At 45.8% G+C, this 20,081-nt stretch overlaps 2 protein-coding genes across 2 annotated transcripts in view; one reads left to right on the forward strand and one right to left on the reverse strand.

Annotated features, from left to right (window-relative positions):
- Positions 1-17,310, reverse strand: part of ACSM5 (acyl-CoA synthetase medium chain family member 5) — a 108,085-nt gene extending 90,775 nt beyond the window's left edge. The window contains exon 1 of the mRNA XM_047087472.1: positions 17,251-17,310. Coding sequence (XP_046943428.1) covers positions 17,251-17,310 — 60 coding nt within the window. The remainder of the gene's footprint in view (positions 1-17,250) is intronic.
- GP2 (glycoprotein 2) lies at positions 5,345-19,573 on the forward strand. Its single transcript, XM_047087475.1, has 10 exons — positions 5,345-5,441; positions 7,771-8,157; positions 9,013-9,123; positions 11,296-11,507; positions 12,006-12,154; positions 13,344-13,589; positions 14,465-14,627; positions 15,478-15,562; positions 16,806-16,850; positions 19,515-19,573. The coding sequence occupies exons 1-10, from the start codon at positions 5,360-5,362 to the stop codon at positions 19,571-19,573; spliced, it is 1,539 nt and encodes a 512-aa protein (XP_046943431.1). The 5' UTR covers positions 5,345-5,359.
- The last annotated feature ends 508 nt before the right edge of the window (positions 19,574-20,081 follow it).

Genomic DNA, 20,081 nt, shown 5'->3' on the forward strand with positions numbered 1-20,081 from the left:
AGAAACGGAGTGAACCTAAAAGGGCATGGTAGAAACGGAAGGTATAACTGGGGGGCTGCTGCTGCTGTATAATGGGACCAATAATGATGCCCTCACAGGGTCTATTCAGCTTTGCAAAAACATTTATGTGAGCACCCAGTACGTGCCAGGTACCATGATGGGAGCTGGGGAAAGACCAGTGAATAGGATAGATGCAGTCCCTGTGTTCAGGAGTCTCACAATCTTTAGAGGTGATGCACTGACACAGCCTACAGACTTCCTTCCTTCACTGCACTTGTCCCTCTCCATCTAGAATATGTAGGCCTGTTTACACAGCCACAGCAGCAGCAGCAGTGGAGAGAAGACCCACTACCCCCATTGGCCAGGGAGGCTTCACAAGGCAGGGGTTGGTGGGGTGGGGGGCTCCAGGAGTCGCACTGAAGGCACAACCAGAAATAAAGAGGCTCTTGGGCCCAGGAGACCCAGATATTCCAAGGACTCTGGACTTGAGTGTCAAGTGGGCCAGTAGAAGCCAATGTGATGGGAAATGTCTGCCCTGACACCAGCTGCTTCCTGGAAGTCCAGCTGTGGCTTTTCAGGACAGACCAAGGCCCTGTTGCTTTATTAGAAACTTCTGACCTCAGGGAAAACCACACGTGTGTATCAGCAAACAGGGCTATGGGGACAGTGTATCTTGAGCTAAAAGATCTCACATGCGGGCACACAGACATGCACTGAATCCCCAGGCCTGCTGCCTTTGCAGAAGGGCTTTATGTAGGAGGACTTCAGTGCTGAGCCTGGCCCTGTCTATGGTCAATCCATGCTTAGTGGAGCCTGGTTGGATCGTGTGCAGATTTACTTTGACTCAGGTACAACCAAACATGAAGAAAAATAAAAATGCCAAAGGCAAGAGCCAGGGAAAAGAAAACACATCAGAATTAATCCTTTCGTCCCTCTGCTCCTTTTTTCTTTTCCTTTCTTTTCTTTTTCTTTACTTTGCTGTTGTTTGTTTTTTTTAACAATGAAGGAGCAGACTTCTGTTTATTTATTTTGAGAGAGAAAGAACAAGAGAGCATAGCATGAGCAGGGGAGGGGCAGAAAGAGAATCCCAAGCAGGTTCCACATAGTGTGGAGCCCGATGCAGGGCTCAATCCCAGGACCACAAGACCATTACCTGAGCCAATATCAAGAGTCAGATGCCTAATCAACTAAGTCACCCGGGTGCCCCTACTTTATGGGTTTTTTTTAATCAGTTAGGTATTCAACTGCAACATTCAATAGATACTTTAAGCATAAATTAAATGCTAGGCACTTTTATAGGCACCACAGTAATAGCAAGTAATCAAAACAGAGTCCTTGCTGGTAAAGAGCTTAAGTTTAAAAGGGGGATACAATTAAACAATAACTATGTGAAATGCCAGTGACATGCACTTTGGTGTAAAAAACAAGGAAAAGAGAATAGAGCTATGGGGGTGTTATTTTATATAGGATGGCCAGGGAAAGTCTCTCTGATAAGCAGAAGCTGAGACAAGAGAATGAACTAAGGGGATATCTGAGGAAGAACATTACAGGCAAATGCAAGGGCTCGATTTTGTGTCTTCTCAACAAGGTTTCACTAAGAGTTGAACAGCCATAAATTTTGAGGCATGATTTGCAGGAGAGGCTCTGAAGCATGCATGTTGTGATTTTTTCTTTTTCCATTTGTTTACCCAACAAGTACTTACAAGGCGCTGGTTACAACTGCAAAGACAGGGTCCCTGTCCACAAAGATCTTAAAGCCTTCAAGGGAGACAAATAAGTTAGCAGATAATTGAATGGAACTGGAATCATCCCAGACAGGCACAGGGGCAGAGAAGAGAAACACTGGCAAGCCTGTGGTGTTCAGGAGTCTTCCTGGTGAAGGTGGACTTAAATATGTAGTAGGAACAGTATGGGAACAGTATGATCTAGGCAGAGGGAATAGCATATGCAAAGGGCTGGAGGTAGATAAGAGCTCAGAGAGCCACAGATTGGCTGAAGCATAGAATGTGTGGAGAGGAAGCTATAGACGAGGTAGGAGCTGTGGCCAGCTGTCAGATCCCAGGAAGCAGGAAGTTATAGGAGTGGGGGAAAATGCCAAGATGTGATACTATGGCATTTGGCCGCATGGAAGGTAACAGAATCAAAGGAGGCAAGAAAGCAAGCAGGGAGACCCACTAGGCAGCTATTAAAATCACCCTTATCAGATGATGTTGGCCTGAAGCAGGGTTGGTGAAATGGGGCTGAAGAAGGAAAGACCGATTCAAGAAATATTTGAAAAGTGAATGACAAGTTGTGGTAATTACCAGAAATGTGAGCCTGAGGGAGAAAGGAAGGAGCCAGGCAGGTCTCCAGCTTGGGTGACCAGATGCATAGTAGTGTCACTGATTAAGACAGACAATGGGGGCACCTGGGTGGCCCAGGTGGTTAAGTGTCAGATTCTTGGTTTCAGCTCAGGTCACGATCTCAAAGTTCATGGGTTCAAGCCCTGCATCCAGCTCTGTGCTGACAGCATAGAGCCTGCTTGGGATACTCTCTCTCCCTCTTTCTCTGCCCACCCCCTGCTTGCTCTCTCTCTCTTTCTCTCTCTCTCTCTCTCTCTCTCTCAAAATAAATAAATTAAACAAACACACAAACTTAAAAAAAATAAGACAGGCAATGCAATGAAAATGGAGAGATCTGAGTGATGGATGAGTTCAGATTTGAGCCTGCTGAGGTGAAAGTGCCTCAAGCACCTCAGCCCAAGGAGAGAGGTCTGGCAGGAGCTGGGTAGAGAGACAGTTATGATTGGAATGGAGGGGTCAGAAGAGGGATGGAGTAAATGACTGTTTTGTGGGCCCAGATGAATTTTGGAACTCTGCATTTGTGGTGGTTGTAAGTTCCATATTTAGGGGATTTTTCTCCAAATGCAAGAGGAGTAGAGAAGGTGGCTTATAGCACCTTTCTTTGACCAGGTTGGGGTTTACTGGAAGATGCTACCAATGCCAGGACGTCTGTACTCCCTGCCCCCAATAGCCTTGGCTCCTTAAAGAGTCCCAGAGAAACACAGAAGAGGCAGTGACCATTTGTTCTGCAAAAGCTTTGACTCCCTTATTTAAAAAAAATTTTTTTTAATGTTTTTATTTATTTTTGAGACAGAGAGAGACAAAGCATGAGCAGGGGAGGGGCAGAGAGAGAGGGAGACACAGAATCTGAAGCAGGCTCCAGACATCAGGGCTGAAGCAGGGCTCAAACTCACAGACTGTAAGATCATGACATGAGCTGAAGTCAGACGCTTAACTGACTGAGTCACCCAGGCACCCCTTGACTCCCTTATTAATGCCACAATACCATGCCACAAAAGCCGGGTCCAAGCCTAATGCTTCAAAGTCCAAGATCTATGGCTTCCTCTCCCTTCCATACCTTCCAATCTCTAGCGTAGCCCACATATCAGAAGGGATTGGAGAAGAGGTGATTCTGACACTTATTTTGCCTTGGGGCTTTGTCTGTCCTTTGATATTCTGTAATTCACCATCCCCAAATTGGCCCTTCCCAGACTCTTCAACACTGAGTATCTAAAAATGTATAAAGTCTATGGGCCAAAAATAGGAAACACCCATTCCCCACTTCCTTATTTATTCCCTTGCTCTAACTGGCCCTGAGTGGAATGGCATCCAGACAGAAGCAGAAGTGTTCTAAGGTGATTAGCTAAGAACACAAGGTACAATTGGAAATCCATTGTGCAAACAAGTGCTGTTTGGTTACTCTCACTTCCCTTTGGGTATTAAGCTCCCTTTTGATTAGTGTTTGGTTTCTGGTAATAAATATGGCACCAGCTTCATTGGTTTATTGGGGGGGTTGGGGAGCACATACGCTTCTTCCACTATTTTCTGTGGTAAATCACTTATCTTACCTACATACACCCAACAAGATCAATGTATACCTGGGAGATTAACTCCAGTCCTACCTCAGCACCAATCACAGATAGCCACGTGGGTGGGGAAATACAATAAAAGGATGGTCCACAGTAGGCTTTCCCAGAGCTGGACAGACGAGGGCCACCCTGTGTTCTTACCCCAAGGTAAGTCCTACTTCAAGACCCAGCAGGCTTTCTCCTGATTTGGTAGGCGCTCCCCTATCATCTCTGACCCACTGGATGTGCTAGGGTTGTTTATTTCTAGCAACTTTCAGAAACAGCAAGGACTTTGGATCCTGGCCCTATCAAATATTCCAGATATCACTCTGTGTCCAACTCAACCACAATTCCAGCTACCTGCTGGCTACTCCAGGTCTACAGATGCCTCCTGCCTCCTCACCCTGCCCGTCCCCCAGGAACGTAGGCCCCTACTTGGGATCTCATCCCTAAGAACTGCCAGATCTGCGTGCTCTCTAACATATTCATGATATCCCTTCCAGAAACAGATCTCTAGCTTCAACCTGAGTCTTCCAGAGGCTTTAAGAAGTCATCAGAAATTTGTCCATCCGAGCAAAGTTTTCCAGAAAAGGGAATGTTGCTAATTTGAATGTTGGCAGGCTCTTCATAGCTCTTTGTTTCTGCCCTCCCTACCCCCCATTTACTTTTTCATTCACTGCTCAGACCTTTAGTGAGCCCCCTTGTGTGTCAGACACTGTGCTAGGAGCAAGCTATGTGGGGCTCAGTCTGACATGGTCCCACACTCACAGAAACCTACACGTATATAGGGTGCTTCAGGAGTCTCTTAGCACGGCACGTGATACACAGAACTAAGAAAGCAGCTGCTACTTTTGTCTGTAGATACTCACAGCACTGTAACTTTCTCCTCCATCCAGTCTTCCAGAGTCTCTATCTGTACCTGAGCAAGAACCAACCTGGGGCATTCTAGGACGTCCTACAGCACCGGCCACCTCTAAGCTTGCCTTTGGTTCTCTTGATGCCAACCTCATCCCTTTGGCAAGCCACCTACTCTCATTACCCCCACCTCCTTTCTGCAAGTCACGCCTGCTTTAAAACAACACAGTCCTTCACGAAGGAAGTCATAGGTCCGTTTCTGAGAACGTGGGCCTGTGGTCTTAAACAAGCTATTTAATTTCCAGCACAGTGCCTGCATGCAGGAGGAGCTCAGTAAATATTTCTGTGATAAATATGTTCTGAGTCCCATCTCCCTCTTCATCCATAAAAGGGAACAATAATAGTACCTTCCCTGGATGGTGGTTCAGAGCCTTAAATGAGCTAAGGTATGCAAGGGGCTGAGTACAAGCCATGGTGCTGAACTGATGTGAATTTCTTTCTAACCCTTATACCCAGAGGAATGACTTCTGTCACCCTGATTGTATCTGGGTCTTTCCCTCCCCCTAGCTGCATGGAGAGTCTGCATGCTGCTGAGTAACCTACACATCTCAGCTTATGGAAATGATGGTGGGCTCTTATGTCTTGTGGCTGGCCTTGGCCTCCTGCATTCTGACTCTGGCATCTACAGAACAGCAAGGTATGTGCTCTGTTCATCTGGCATCTCAGATGGCCCACCAAACCTGGGGAGAGGGGGAGTGTAGAGAAGGCAGTTCAGGGCCAGTGAGGAGAAGAGGGACATGTCTAAAGCAAAGACTCAGCAGCTAGAAGTCAAGGGGAACAAGATGAGAGAAACCAGAATGCAGCCATAATCTCTCAAAGACTCAAATCAGAAATCCCCACCGTGAGGACCATGGAGCCAGTTAATATAACTTCCTATGCCCAGATATGTGGAGCTCAGATAGCAGATTCATGGGGACATGAATCGCCCAGTCACTCTGTGCCCTTGCTTTGGCAAGTACCTTCTCCTTCCTCTGTATGTTTGCTCATCTGTAGAAAGAAAGGATTGCAGGTAGTGATTTCTTGGGGTCCACTCAAAGATCTGTGGATTGGGCACCTTAGATGGTTGTAGGAAATGTCCTCAGGCTCAACACCAGGGTGAAATCTCTGCCTGTATCAACTGTGGAGGGGGCTGTGGGGAGGGGAGAGGAGGGACTCAGCTCATGGTGTCCCTTGGGAAAACACATCGTGTGGGAGGGAAATAATCCAAGAACAGCTAGTGCAGCGACTTATTTCCTTAAAACAAGCACATACATAAGCAAGGCTTGAAAATCTTTTTTTCTAAAAACTCCCTCTACCGTGTATTACAAGAATGCAATCCTGCGTGTGTTCTTAGTCCATAATTCAGGCTCTCACACCGTTCAGTAAATCAGAACTGGAGGAGAGCACCAGCCTCAACTCCTCTTAGGACTCAGGTGCTGTGTTTGGCATTTTACACTTATTACCTCATTTAATCCTCTAGCAATGCTTTAGGGTTTTATTTCCTCAAAACAGGGGACACATTCCAGGAAGACTACAGCAGTGCATGGCAAACTCTTAAAAATTCTTTTGATGGCTATGTATATTTTTTCATGTGTATTAAAAATCTGTAACTAGTACAACATACCTATGGTATCACAGATTATTCCTTAGGATGAAACAACTTTATAAAGAGAAGCATTGAAAGAAACATATTAAGTAGATAATTGGATAGGGGGACACAGATGTGGCAAACACCATGACTCAAGGCATGAGAATGGAGGGAGTTTGGGAACCACTAGCAACAGCTGTTGTTTTGCAGATTCGTCTCTGGGGAGTTGAACCACCTGTCAAGGTCATCCAGCCAGCAGGTGTGGAGCTTATTTAAACTCAGAATGACCAGCCCACCCCTTCACTTCTCAGCCTCTTCACACATCATAGTTCCTGAATCTGCTAAAAACAGATCAGCAAAATCAGAAAGGGTCATGTTAGAGCAGTGGTTCTCCATTGGGGGTGATTTAAGCAATATCTAGAGACAACTTCCAGGAGGAAGGAGCTACTGAAAGCTAGTGAGAAGAGCCCAGGGAAGCTGCTGAACATCCTATAATGCACAGGATGCCCCCACCCCCGCCTGCCCCAACACAGAATTATCCATCCTCAAATATCAGTAGTGCCAAGGTTGAAAAACCTTGTGTTAGATCTGTATCTACTGATAATGGGAAAATGTCTATGATATATTAAATAAAAATGTAAGTGTACAAAAAAGGGTGCCTGCGTGGCTCAGTCGGTTAGGTATCCAACTTCAGCTCAGGTCATGATCTCAGTTTGTGGGTTCGAGCCTCGCATTGGGCTGGGTGCTGACGGCTCAGAGCCTGGAGCCTGCTTCAGATTCTGTGTCTCCCTCTCTCTGTGCCCCTCCCCTGCTCACACTCTGTCTCTCTCTCTCTCAAAAATAAATAAACATTAAAAAATTTTTTTTAAAGCTGTACAGCATTAAACCCATTAAAAAAAACCCTATAGTTTAAACATATGCATAGAAAGAGTCTGAAGACTATACAATAAATTTATGGATATTTCTGGGGATGGAATGGACTTGTGACAACTTTCATTACTACTTTATTCAGTGACATTTGAAGTTTTTTCCAATCAGCCTGTATTGCATTTATAACACGTAGACAGGACCATAGTATATGGTTGCACAGGGGAGCACTGCACAACTCTAGAGCCTGGGGGAGGGCACCACGCTCAATGTGAAGGATGCCCCTTGGAACTGTGCAGGGTGGAGACCTTAGTGTTCTTAATGCCTATAAAATACCACACAAAGTCCTCATTATTATTCTGACTCCAAGGTGATGAAGGCTAATGTTTAATGAATGGGTTGTGTGCCTCATGTCCTCATTAGGGTCCTTAAGCATATTGAAAACAGAGTGTGTTGGGGGGAGGTGAGGGGGATAAAAACCCTGTGGGCTCTGAAGATGCTCAGTAAACCCAAGCACACTGTTGCTTTCCAGGTGACAGATACTTCACCAACAGTAGTTCCTATGACCCCTGCCAGAATTACACCCGCCTGGACGAACCCTCCCGAAGCACAGAGAACACGAGAGAAGGCCGGGTGTGTGACAGGGACAAGCATGGCTGGTACCGCTTTGTGGGAGATGGAGGAGTAAGGATGCCAGAGACCTGTGTCCCAATGTACCGCTGCCAGACAGATGCTCCTATGTGGCTGAATGGGACCCACCCCACGCTTGGGGAGGGCATTGTCACCCGCACCGCTTGTGCCCACTGGAGCGGCAACTGCTGTCTCTGGAAGACCCAGGTGCTGGTGAAGGCCTGCCCGGGCGAGTTCTATGTATACCAGCTGGAGGGCACCCCCAAGTGTAATGTGAGATACTGCACAGGTGAGCCGCAGAGAGATGGGGGCAGCTGTGGGGCGGGGCCACCAGCTACCGGGTGACTTGCCAGGCCTCAGCAGAGTGAGTGGAGCAGGCCAGGAGACTAAGCAGAGCAGCCTGGATTCAACTCCTGCCAGTTACCGCCCAGTGGGGATGTCACCCAAGGTTGCCAGCCTTCCAACATTTCAAGTACGGCCAGAAATTCAGATTGGAGGGTGAAATACCCCTGATATACCATATGTGTAGCATAATATGAAGAACTCAGGCTCACTCAGATTTAGATTCCATTTGGGCAGTTCAATTTATCTTTCTGAACTTGGGTTTTCTGATCTGAAAAAATGGATAATGGCAAAAGTAACAGCCAGTGCATAGTGTTTCTGCTCCTATCCAAAGCCCTTTAGACTACTAACTCATTTAATCCTCACACCAGTCTCACGAGATAGAGATACTGTATAACTATACCTGATGAGAGGTCTGGGGCGTTAAGCAGCTTTCCCAATGTCACAGAGCAGAAACATGATAGAGCTGAAATTTGAATCCAAACACTCGTTCTGCAATCTATATGCCTAACCACTATGCTACTTAGTCAAACAGTTACCATGAGAATTGAATGAGCTCATGTGTGGAAAATACTTGAACAGTGTCTGCCACGCAGTAAGCATTAGGATGGCAGCCTCTGGGTTCTCATTTCACTGGATTGGGGGTCAGAAAATCCAAGTTTGAGGCTTGACCCTTCCACTATATATTGCACATCCTTGGGTGTGACTTCTGTGCCCTGGTAGAATGACAAAGTTGGCCTTGATAGCCTCAGATGGCCCTGCTCTGCATTCTGATCCTCTTCCTCTGTGCCTCACCCCCTAGACCCCTCCACTGCAAAGGCCAAGTGTGAGAAGGCCTGCCGCCCGGAGGAGGAGTGCCGCTTTCTCAACGGCACATGGGACTGTTTGTGCAGACAGGACCTCAACAGCTCTGGTAAGTGGCTTGGTGGGGCTGGGATGTGGGAACAGTGCCACCGAGGGAGGCTGAGTGAGGCAGCAGGGAGGGAGCCTCAGAGGGTCAGGACAAGGTATAGACCAGAGTCAGTGGGGATGGAACTGAGATCAGGGAATGAAAGTTCTCAAAGCCATTTGCAAGGATGGGAGAGCAGGGACGCAACAAATTGCCAGGTCAGTCTTCGGACCATGGTCTCAGAAAGCAGCTCTGGCATGGGCCAGCTTGACCCACAAGGGTGAAAGGTACTACGGACAAGCACCCTGCTAGTGTGGAACCTGTATTCAAATATCTGCATGTGAGAAACAAGGGCAGACTCTTTTGCTAGTCCTGGATTTGTGACTTAGTAGCTCTCTGGGGCCTGGGACAAGGCATCTATACTTTCTGAGCCTTAATGTCATCATCTGTAAAAGAGGAATAAGAGAATAGTAAAAATAGCCACCATACAGGGCAATTGTGAACATTAAATCAGAGCAGTCCAAATGGGCAGGCTTGTCAGGTGATGAGGTTCTTGTCCCAGGAGGTAAGCAAGCAGAGGCAGATGACCCATGAGAAAAAATGCCATAAACAAGCCCTAAACCCTGGATGGGGGGTGGATGAGCTTCCCATTATTTCCTTCCCTCCTAGGATTCTAATGAGGGCCTTAGACTCTTGCCCTTGCCACAAGCATGCCTTCCTCTGAGCACACTCCCAGCACACTTCCAATTTCTCTGTGGAAGAGAAAGTGTTATAGACAGAGGGGAAAGCACAAGCATATGTTTGGAAAACTGGGCTGGAGTGTGGATCATGTGGTGCGTGAGTGTGCCTGGCAGGAGTGGGGTAGGGATGAGGGGCAGGAAACTGGAAGGAAACAACCCTGCTCTCCATGAAGTCTCTCTCTGCTCATTGGGTAGACGAGCCCCCAGAGGGTCAGAGCTGTTTCCTGGGATGTGGGCCATCACAGAATCAGAATCAGATGTTGGGCTTCAAGGATGCCCTCCCTGTACCTGGAGACTCCTAGCGCATCCTTGGCAGGTCCTGTCAGGTGACTGGGTGAGCAGGTGGCCTGCCCTCGAGTCTTCAATGGTGGCTACTTAGCAAGTCCCTTTGCTTCCAGGAATAACCCCTTTGTGATCTGGCTTTTTTGCTGACTTCTCCATCTCTTGCACTCCACCCCCAACCATTCTAAGTTCCTGTACCTCTGAGCTCCGCATGTCTGTAAACACACCATCCTCTCCCATCACCTCTGCTGTGGTGCCCTCACTTGCCTTATACACCTGCAAAGCTCCTACTCTCTACTAAGTTTCAGCCCTCTGTGAATCTGTCCCTGACTTAACGGAAAGACTCAGATATACCTTCTTGTGTGCTCCCTCTGCACCTAGCACACACTTCAGTTAGTACTTTCCCCATATTGCATTATAATAAGCTACTGACATGTTGGTTCTTAGGTAAGACCAAGGAATCCTCTCGAGCTGTGTCCATGTTTATTTTTGTGTTGAATGTGCCACCCACATGGAGAAAGTGGTTAGTAAATGTATTTGAATCAATGCATTCATGAATATAATAGAAATGGTATTTCTCTTAATTTACTATCCATCTCCCCTATGAGAATGTTAGCTCTCTATATAAGCGTGGGGATTTTTGTCAGTTTTGACAAACACTGTGTCCCCAGTACCTATAACGGTGCAGACAGTAAATGCTCAAGCAGTATTTCTTGAATAAATGTTGAATGCATGAATGAATGAATGAATGGAATGAATGAGTGAATGAACAAATGAACAAAATACAGTGGCTGTGAACCTGTCAGATGTACTGGCTTCACAAAGCCAGGCAATCAGAGTAGTGTGTGTCTAGTTTTGATTCTAGTCTGAAAGGCAGGATAGTCCTGCTTCCCCAAAGACCCCAATCCCCAGAAACCCCGATTCCTGATCCCTGAGATATGAAAGCTCTCCCCACACCTGCACATAGGATGCTTAGAAATCTTGGGCCAGGGGCCTTGCCAACCTCATCTGCCACAAGCCTGGGTGTGAATCCCACCTTGGTCCCAAGTACCTACTAGTCTACCCTCTACTCCCTGGTGGATATGGGGGCTTTTCCAAAGGGCAGAGAATGTGGGCTCTGCCCATTGCTTCCAGAGCCCTGTCCACTCCACCAATCCTCTTCTCAACTTTCCAGATGTTCACGGTTTGCAGCCTAAGCTGGACTGTGGGGCCAAGGAGATCAAGGTGTCACTGGACAAGTGTCTGCTGGGAGGCCTAGGTTTTGGGGACAAGGTCATTGCCTACCTGCGTGACGGGAACTGCAGCAGTACCATGCAAAGACAGGACAGAAACTGGATGTCTGTGACCAGCCCTACCCAGGCTAGGGCCTGCGGAAACATCCTGGAGGTGAGTGGTGTTTATACCACGGCTGCCAGAGGGTGGGAGCTGGGCTGTGAAGCCCAGTTCAGTAGTTGTAAGACCTTGGTCAAGTCACTTAGCCTCTCTGGGCCTCTGGTCGAAGGCAAGATTACACATTCGTGAACGTGTTCGTTCACATGAATAGTTTAGAACATGTTTGCTGATTGAGCTCAATAAATGTAAGCTACAATTATGATTACTCTAATCAGGGGTGATGTGGGAGGGGTCAACATGGGAGCAAGCATGGTGGTTGCTGATTCTCCCCATGGGCCAAAAACTACTATTCCAGTTCTTGATCTGGGATCCTCACACCCTTTCCCATAAAGTGTCATAGCCACTGGGGCAAGAGGCCCCTGTGCTTCCTTGCAATCAGAAGGTAGGGTGGCAGTGTGATTGAGAGCATCAACCTTGCAGTCAGGCAGGCGTGAGTTCCAGATACATTTACATACACATAACCATATATGTGGTCTTGTTTTTATGTCAAAGAGAAATGGAACCCATGCCATCTACAAAAACACCTTCTCCTTGGTCAATGCTTTCATCATCAGAGACACCATCCTCAACATCAATTTCCAGTGTGCCTACCCACTGGACATGAAAGTCAGCCTCCAAACTGCCCTGCATCCCATTGTAAGGTAAGGCACTGACCCTCACTCTTTGACCCATAACCCTGACATTGATCATATTCACTTCAAGCACAGTTTATGATGTCCTTAGGATGCCGCCTACCTCCTTCAGGAGCTCTCACTCTTACCATCATTCATTCTGCAGATATTTGCTGATCATAGATTAATGTTCAGCACGCACAAGGCAGAAGTAGAATATTTTGTGCCTGTTAAAGATTATTATCATTAAATAATGTAGCAACATGAAATAATGTTAATTAAATATGCTAAGGAACAAAAAGAACACCATGGTTTCATTAATCTTGGGGAAGAAAGGAATTAAGCAACTAATTATATCAATCATTACTCACAAGTGACATGAATGCAATGTGGGAGAAGCAAAGGGCACTGAGGGCTCAGGGAGCAAGGGCCCCTGACCTAGCTTTGGTGGGTTGGGGATGGTGGGAGCAGGAAGGCTTCCCTGCAGATGTGGGATCTAAGCCAGGATCAGCTTTGATTGGATAAGCACATCAAATTCACTAGAAAGAGAACCAAATAGCAATTTGGGTGGGGGTCCATTTGGGAAGAGGCTTTCATCTGTTGTGTCACTGCTGTCTCACTATGCCCGGAATGGTGCCCTGCAGAATGGATTCCTCAGCATTTCTAGACTCGATGGGGGACTTTCTGAGGGTGTCAGAACTCCAGGGTGCCCTTCCTATCCCCTAATTGCCTCCTGGGCTCACAGAGGAGCAGGATTAGGACTAGAGATTTTTTAGTTCAATGGTTTTCAGACTGTATTGTGTTGGGGCCCCAAGTTTCGTAAGAAATTAAAATTAAAGTCGTTTCTATTTTAAAATGGATGTTTCACTGGTGACTGTGGGGTGGAGACAGGAAATCTGCTGCTAAAAATGGTGAATCCACAGGTCTTGTCCCATTGTACAGTGGGGAAGACAGAGGTGTAAACTTGCAGTTACTTTCTGAGTGAAGGAAATATGAATGATCTGTGAGGTGGGGAGAAATGGTGGAGATCCTGGAGACACACTCATGTACTTGCCAAGTTTAGTGCCTAGGGGATACTCAATGCTCAACTTAAGTGGGTGATTGAATCGTTCCTTTAGGGATCAGAGATGTGCCTTTGCCTTCGTAGCCTCAAGCAAGTGTAGGGCTAGATTTATCTTGTTCTCACTGACGGAAACTCTCCTGGCTTTCCTTTTCTCAGTTCTCTGAACGTCAGTGTGGACGGGGCAGGAGAGTTCACTGTCAGGATGGCCCTGTTCCAAGACCCGAACTACACATCTCCTTACGAAGGGGCTGCAGCTGTGCTGGCTGTTGAATCTATGCTCTATGTGGGTGCCATCTTGGAGAGAGGGGACACCTCCCGGTTTAACCTGTTGTTGAGGAACTGCTATGCCACACCCACCAAAGACAAGAATGACCCTGTAAAATATTTCATTATCAGAAACAGGTGATGAGCAACTCTGGGTTATCTTTTGGCCTGAATAAGATTTGGGGGGAAAGTGATCACTTTGACCCTACCTGACAGTTGTGTTAATTGGCTTACGTCTTTTGGAAGATAATTGGGTGTTACAGATCATGACCATCCCCTTTGACCCAGGAATATCAATATCACTCCTGAAATTTTAGCCTAAAGCATTAATACAAAATAGGACAAGGTTAAGAAATGCCAATTATTTTTCAGTTCAGTATCCTTTATAACTTTGGATATAGGTTCATAATTCAAAAATAGGGACTTATTAAGTAATGATGGACTATTATATAGGTATTAACACTGACTAATCAACATGAAAACACCAATGACAAGTGTTATGGGACAAAGTATCATAGAAATTGTTACCTGGAAAAAGCAAAGGGAAAATGCATACCCTATATCATGATTCAAACCATACTAGCTAATACTTATTGAGTTTAGCTATGTGCTAAGCAGTGTACATGGACTGTGTCACTAAATGCTCACATCAACCCCAGGGGGTATGGATTATTGTCTCTGCTCTACAGATAGGAAAAGTGAGGCCCAGACAGGTTAAGTCATTTGCTCATGATCACTTAGTTAGAAAGTGGGTCTAGCTGGAATTGAAAGCAGTCTATCTCACTTCAGAGACTGTACCCTGCAGAAATGAAACCACACGCGCTGATGGATAAACATCTTGGAGGAAACCCAGAGGAATAAAAGTCTATGTCAGGATTGACGGGGGGAAACAGGGAACTCTTTAATTCTCTTTGATGATGTTTTTATACTGGATACAGATTACAGATACAGCCAAGGGCCTCAGGTCCCCTGAATTGCTCTAGAATGTAGACCCTTACCCTGTCACCCTCCAGCTGTCCAAATCAACGTGATTCCACCATCCATGTGGAGGAGAATGGGGTGTCCTCAGAAAGTCGGTTCTCAGTTCAGATGTTCATGTTTGCTGGAAATTATGACCTAGTTTTTCTGCATTGTGAGATTCATCTCTGCGATTCCCTTAATGAACAGTGCCAGCCGGTGAGTATCACTTTAGAGTGAACTATTCAGAGCTTGACAGGGGGCCTAATACCTAGTAGGCTCTCCGTATGGATTTATTGGATTTATGAATGGATGGAAAGAAGGAAGGGAGGGAGGGGAAGAGAGAAGGAAGAGAAGAAAGAAAGAAGGATGAATGGATGGACATTCAGCCTCCAAAAAGCCCATGTGTAGACAATTATTGTGTCCCTAGAAAGCAGAACAGATGAAGGAGACTGTTGATGAGGTTTCCTTGGCACAAGACATATTTTGAATGATTTCATAATTGACTTTTTTAGTGCTTTCTCCTTGTCAGGAATTACACTAAAACTTTCATATGCCTTGTCTAATTTAATTCTCATAACAGCCCTTCACATAGATTCTTTATTGACCTCATTGTACAGTGAGGAACCTGAGCTTCAGGTCTTTTGCCCAAGGGCAACACAGCTAGAAAGCATCAGAGCTGGGACGTACCTCCATCGTCCATGCTTTTAACCCCGATTTGGCAGTGCCTGCTAGTAGTTGGCATTTGGTGGGTGCTTTCTATGTGTCTCTGTGTTGTAGACACACTCATCTTAATCTTCACAACCAGGAAGGTATATTTAATAGTAGTAGGGAGGTGAAGTCATTAGTCTCAAATTAGAAAACTAAAGGGAGTGGAGATGAGATTCAAACTTGGGTTTGTGTGACATCACAGTGAGGATTCTCTAGACTAAGAAAAACACAGCCTCAGAGTTAGGGCCATAGGGTGGGTGGGGTCCCATCCTTGGGCCAGATATGCCCATTGCAGGGGCAGCCTGGATAGCAACTGTGCCTTTAAATGTTGGTATAATGAGATTTCTCCATCCCACAGTCTTGCTCAAGAAGTCACCTCCGTAGCAAAGTAGTGGCTATTAACCCAGCCCAGGTTCTAGATTTGGGACCCATCACTCGGAAAGGTAAGTGGCCAACTTCTGGCGGGAAGGCCAGCTGGTCAAGTGCTGACAGTTAACCACAGATAACTGGCGTCACCATCATAACAACCTAGAGCCTTTTTAGCCTCTTCACTGTGCCCCCCCCCACCACCAGTGAATCTATCTTTACATAAGGTCATTGGTAATAATAATAGCACTTGCCACTTGTGCTGGGCCTCCTGTGTGCTAGAGACCAGGCTAAGCTCTCAGTATCCATATTCTAACTTCATCCTCCTGACTGCATCCATTTTATAGGCGAGAAATCAGAGCTCAGAGAGATTAAGTGGCTCACCCCAAATCATTCAGCTCATGAGCAGCGGGAGTTAGAACTGTACCCAGCTCAGACTGATTCCAAGGCTGTGTCCTTTCCCTTTTTCCTCCTGCCAGGTCCTCTTACCTCAGCCCCTTTTGGGTGAAGTCTAAGTCCTAACCCAACTTTGTTTTCTGGTGAATGACTATGTTTTTAAAATTCTAGTTATAATATTCTGGGGCATGATGTAGGGGAAGCTTTTCAAATGTTCCACAAATTTTCACCCATCCTACCCATGGGTTAGCAATACTGTTATGGTTTTTATTACCCCTGGAAAGGAGGAGTCAAAAAACCTAGAAGACTGAAAGCAATTTTTTTTTTGTCCTAAAAAAATTAGGACACAGTAATGTTAATAACAACAACAACAGTAATAATAATAACACACGTGGCAGGCACCAGGCAAAACATTTATATGCACTGTCACATGGAATGCTCACAGCAACTTAAGGAGGTAACCACTATTACCGCTTCCATTCTCCAGGTGAATAAACTGAGGCTATCTTGTAAAGAAGGCTCTGCCTTGAACTGTCCTGCCTCTTTACTGAGGCCTCAACTTGAAAAGCTTCATGTGGTACCACAGCGTAGTTGGAAGGTTAGGAGCTTTCATTTTGGAATCAGATAGACTAGAGTTCAAATCCCAGCTTTGCTACCTACAACAAGGTCAACTTGGCCTTGGGCAACTGAGCCTCAGTCTTCTCATCTGTTGAATGGGGATACAATCCCTCTGCTGGAAGAATTAAGTTTCAAATGCATGAAATGTGCTTAGAAAGGGAACTGCTAAACAACACATGTCTCAACAATGTGGGCTGTCGATGGCTGTGGTGACCAGGTCCAGAAGAACTTGGAGCAGCTACGGCCACAGTGCCACAGTCCCTGGCACATGACTGAGGAAACCTTCACCTCTGCTCTTGTCCCCAGGTGCTCCATCTCTTGGTGTCACGAATGGAACCCCCAGCACTGCAGGTACATCGTTTTCTCCTATCTCCCTGCCCTTCCTCCCAACCCTCTCTCCCCCCTCTTCAATTCGGTGCACATTGAGTTAGCCTGTGCTGACAACTGTGGACATGGAAATGAATCAGTCCCACGTCTGGCTCGCAGTGTAGCACAGGAGCCAGTAGTTTAACAGCAAGTATGTATCACAATACCTGGTACCTGCCTACCATGTGCCAGGTGTTGTTTTACATGCTGAAGATATAATAATGAACAGGACAGGACAGGTGCCTGCCCTCATGGAGCTTATATTACAGTGTGGGAAAAGGCAATAAAAAGTTAGCGAGATAATTAAGAAAAGAGGGTGATGTGATAGAAAGTTACCAGCATGGGTAACAGCGTCTTAAATAAGATAGTTGTTTATTTTACTCACATGTAAATGAAGTCTAGATGCAAGCAATCCAGGACTAGCAGAGTGGCACCACAAGGTCATGAAGAATCCAAGTTCTTTTCAGCTCACCCCTCCACATTCTTCATCCTCATGGTCCAAGATGGCAACCAGAGCTCCAATCATCATCTAGTCAGCAGGATGGAGGGAATATAGAAGAAATCACTGAGTGTTAAGGAACATTCCTGGAAGCTGGCACCTTATACTTCCACTTATATTTCACTGGCCACTGCTTAGTCACACCTGGTTGCAAAGGAAGCTGGGAAATGTAATCTTCATGCTGGGTAGCCGTGTCCCTAACCAATGTTTAATGGTTCTATTAATAAGGCAGGAAGGAAAAATAAATACCAGAATAGGTAAATGGACAAAAAAATGTCCACAGAAGGTGATATTTGAACCAAATAAAAAAAGAAGCCAGGCTTATAAATAATAAAGGAACAGCCCTATAGGCAGAATGAACAACAACTGCAAAAATGAGACAGTCAATAAGCAAATAAATCACAAACAAGTAGTGCAGAAGGAGAACAAAGAAGAGTAAATTAACTGCATTAGATAAGGTCAGGCAAGAATTTCAGCAGGTGGCAATATCTGAATGGGGTTTTTGTGGATGAACTGCAGTTCAACAGGGAGACCAATCCAAGAAATGTATTTTGGGCCAAAGGGAAAGCAATGCTATTAAGATTTTACTGCCCCGCCCTTCCCCAACACACAAATGACCTATATTGGTGAACCCAGACATGAAAAAGTTCTTTCTACCCTTAATTACCCAGCTAGGTAACAGTCTAAAAGTTTCCAGATAAGCTCAAGACAGCTTGCTTAATGCTAATATTCAGACAACATTCAGAAAAGTAGTGCTCATCAGAGAGAGGGGTTGGAGCTCAGGCTAAAGGCAGCTTGAGAGCAGACCTCAAGTCTCATTCATTTCTTCCAGTACTTCAGGTAAGCACAGTGCCTGGAACAACCTGGCTTCCCAGTAGAGTCTGCCAGACTGACTAATTTCTAGGGTGGGCAATGGGTTCTGGAGCCTTCTGGAAGAGGAAGGGATCAATCTTATGTGGTAATGAGACTGCCACAAGAGGGCACTTATGGCATTCATTGTTTGCTATCTCCCACAAACATTTCTGATGTTTTAGAATTAATTGAACTTCAGCCTGTTTCATAATTGCAAACTGGTTGTCATACACTAATATTTCTGAAAATTGTGATATTCTTCACCACCCTCCCTTCTAGGACATTAGCAAGTTACTTTGAAATTTGTGGGACGGGGAGAGGTTATAATCTTGTGGTGGGAAGGGGTACACATGCCCCTCCCAGGCCCCCCAGTATAAGGCAACTATCATCTAGGATCCATGTCTTTCATTAACACTGAGTGTATGGTAACTTTCAGAGGAGATATGACCCCAACCTTCCCACATCTTAGGGTCTAATTTTCAAAACCAGTACTTATACGGCGTTTACCATGTATCAGGCACTGTTCTAAATGCTTGATATGAATTTACTCACTTTAACCTTAAAAAATCCCATGAGGTAATAGCTGCTAGTGATATTTCTGTTGTGCATACAGATGAACTCAAGCATGGAGAGACTCAGGAACTGGGCCTGCACAATTAGTTGTAGAGCTAGGATTCTAAGCTAAATAGGCCTCAGAGGCTTTGTAACCTCTGTTGTCTTTCTACTTCTTTAGTATTAGAGTAAGTAATGTTAGCTGCTGTGACAATCCTCAACTTATTGTGCCTTTACACAATAGTTTATTTCCCACTAGATCACTGGGGGGATACAGTTCTGTGCTTTGCAATCATTAGGAACTCAGGCTCTTACCTTCTGGTAACTTCTGGCAACTCCACTATCCCCAGCAAGTCCTCTGCTGGAGTCTTGGCTTCTGGTGCCTGGATGTGGATGAGAGAACATATAAAATCATGTAGGAGGTTTTAAGGACCATGCCTAGAAACAGCATATGTGATTTTTACCTATATTCCACTGGCCAGATTCAATCACATGGTCCCACCTTCCTGAAAAGGAGGATGGAAGTAAAATGCCTTCCAATGTGCCCAAAGGAATATGAAAAAGTGATGATTTGATAGCTTTGCCTCTACCATATGACCCCTTTGCCATTTTCCAGGGGCTATAACCTAGAACAGATATTAATATACTTTGTCTTGTCCTTGTAAGGCAGAGGATAGAGAGGAAAGCTTGCTTTGGCTGTTGAGCTCCAAAGCCAACACTTGACAGGCATCTCTCTTCCATTTCAGGGTTCCTGGTGGCCTGGCCCATGCTTCTCCTGCCTGTCCTTCTGGCTGGGCTATTCTGAGACCTCAGCTGGGCATGTGGCCTTAAAGCTCGTGTTCTTCCCTCTGGCGATGGCTTCCGGTTACCTTTTGGCTACGCTGGTTCTCTCTCTGAATCACATAGACAGTCTTGGTGTTCACACACTCCAGGACAGGCTAGATTTTGGGAGACAGAAGAGTTTTTCCTTGTTCAACACTCTCTGTGCCTTTATATTCCTCTTTTTCTCACAGTGGGGGCTCTGTTGGCCTGGCCTGGCCTGACTTCCTCATTTATTAGCAGGATCTCAAGGCCAGACTTGCTACATGCCTCTGTGGCTCCAGCCTTTACTAGAAATGTAGCATGTCTATAACTCCAGGGAAGATGGGCTGTGTCACTGGGGGGAAGAGGAGGGGGATGAGTTTGTAAAGAAGGCACTTCCCCACAGTTCCTTCCCAAGTACCCCTTGTTCTTACTGCTGATGAATTGAACAGACTGATCCTTGCTTTCACCCGTGTCCTCTGATATATTTCCATCATGATCTCAACAGTCGC

Source organism: Lynx rufus, unplaced genomic scaffold (assembly GCF_022079265.1).
Source record: "Lynx rufus isolate CCGP_SWC_20201006 ecotype Redwood Valley unplaced genomic scaffold, mLynRuf1.p SCAF_23, whole genome shotgun sequence".
In the NCBI taxonomy this organism is placed as follows: Eukaryota; Metazoa; Chordata; class Mammalia; order Carnivora; family Felidae; genus Lynx; species Lynx rufus.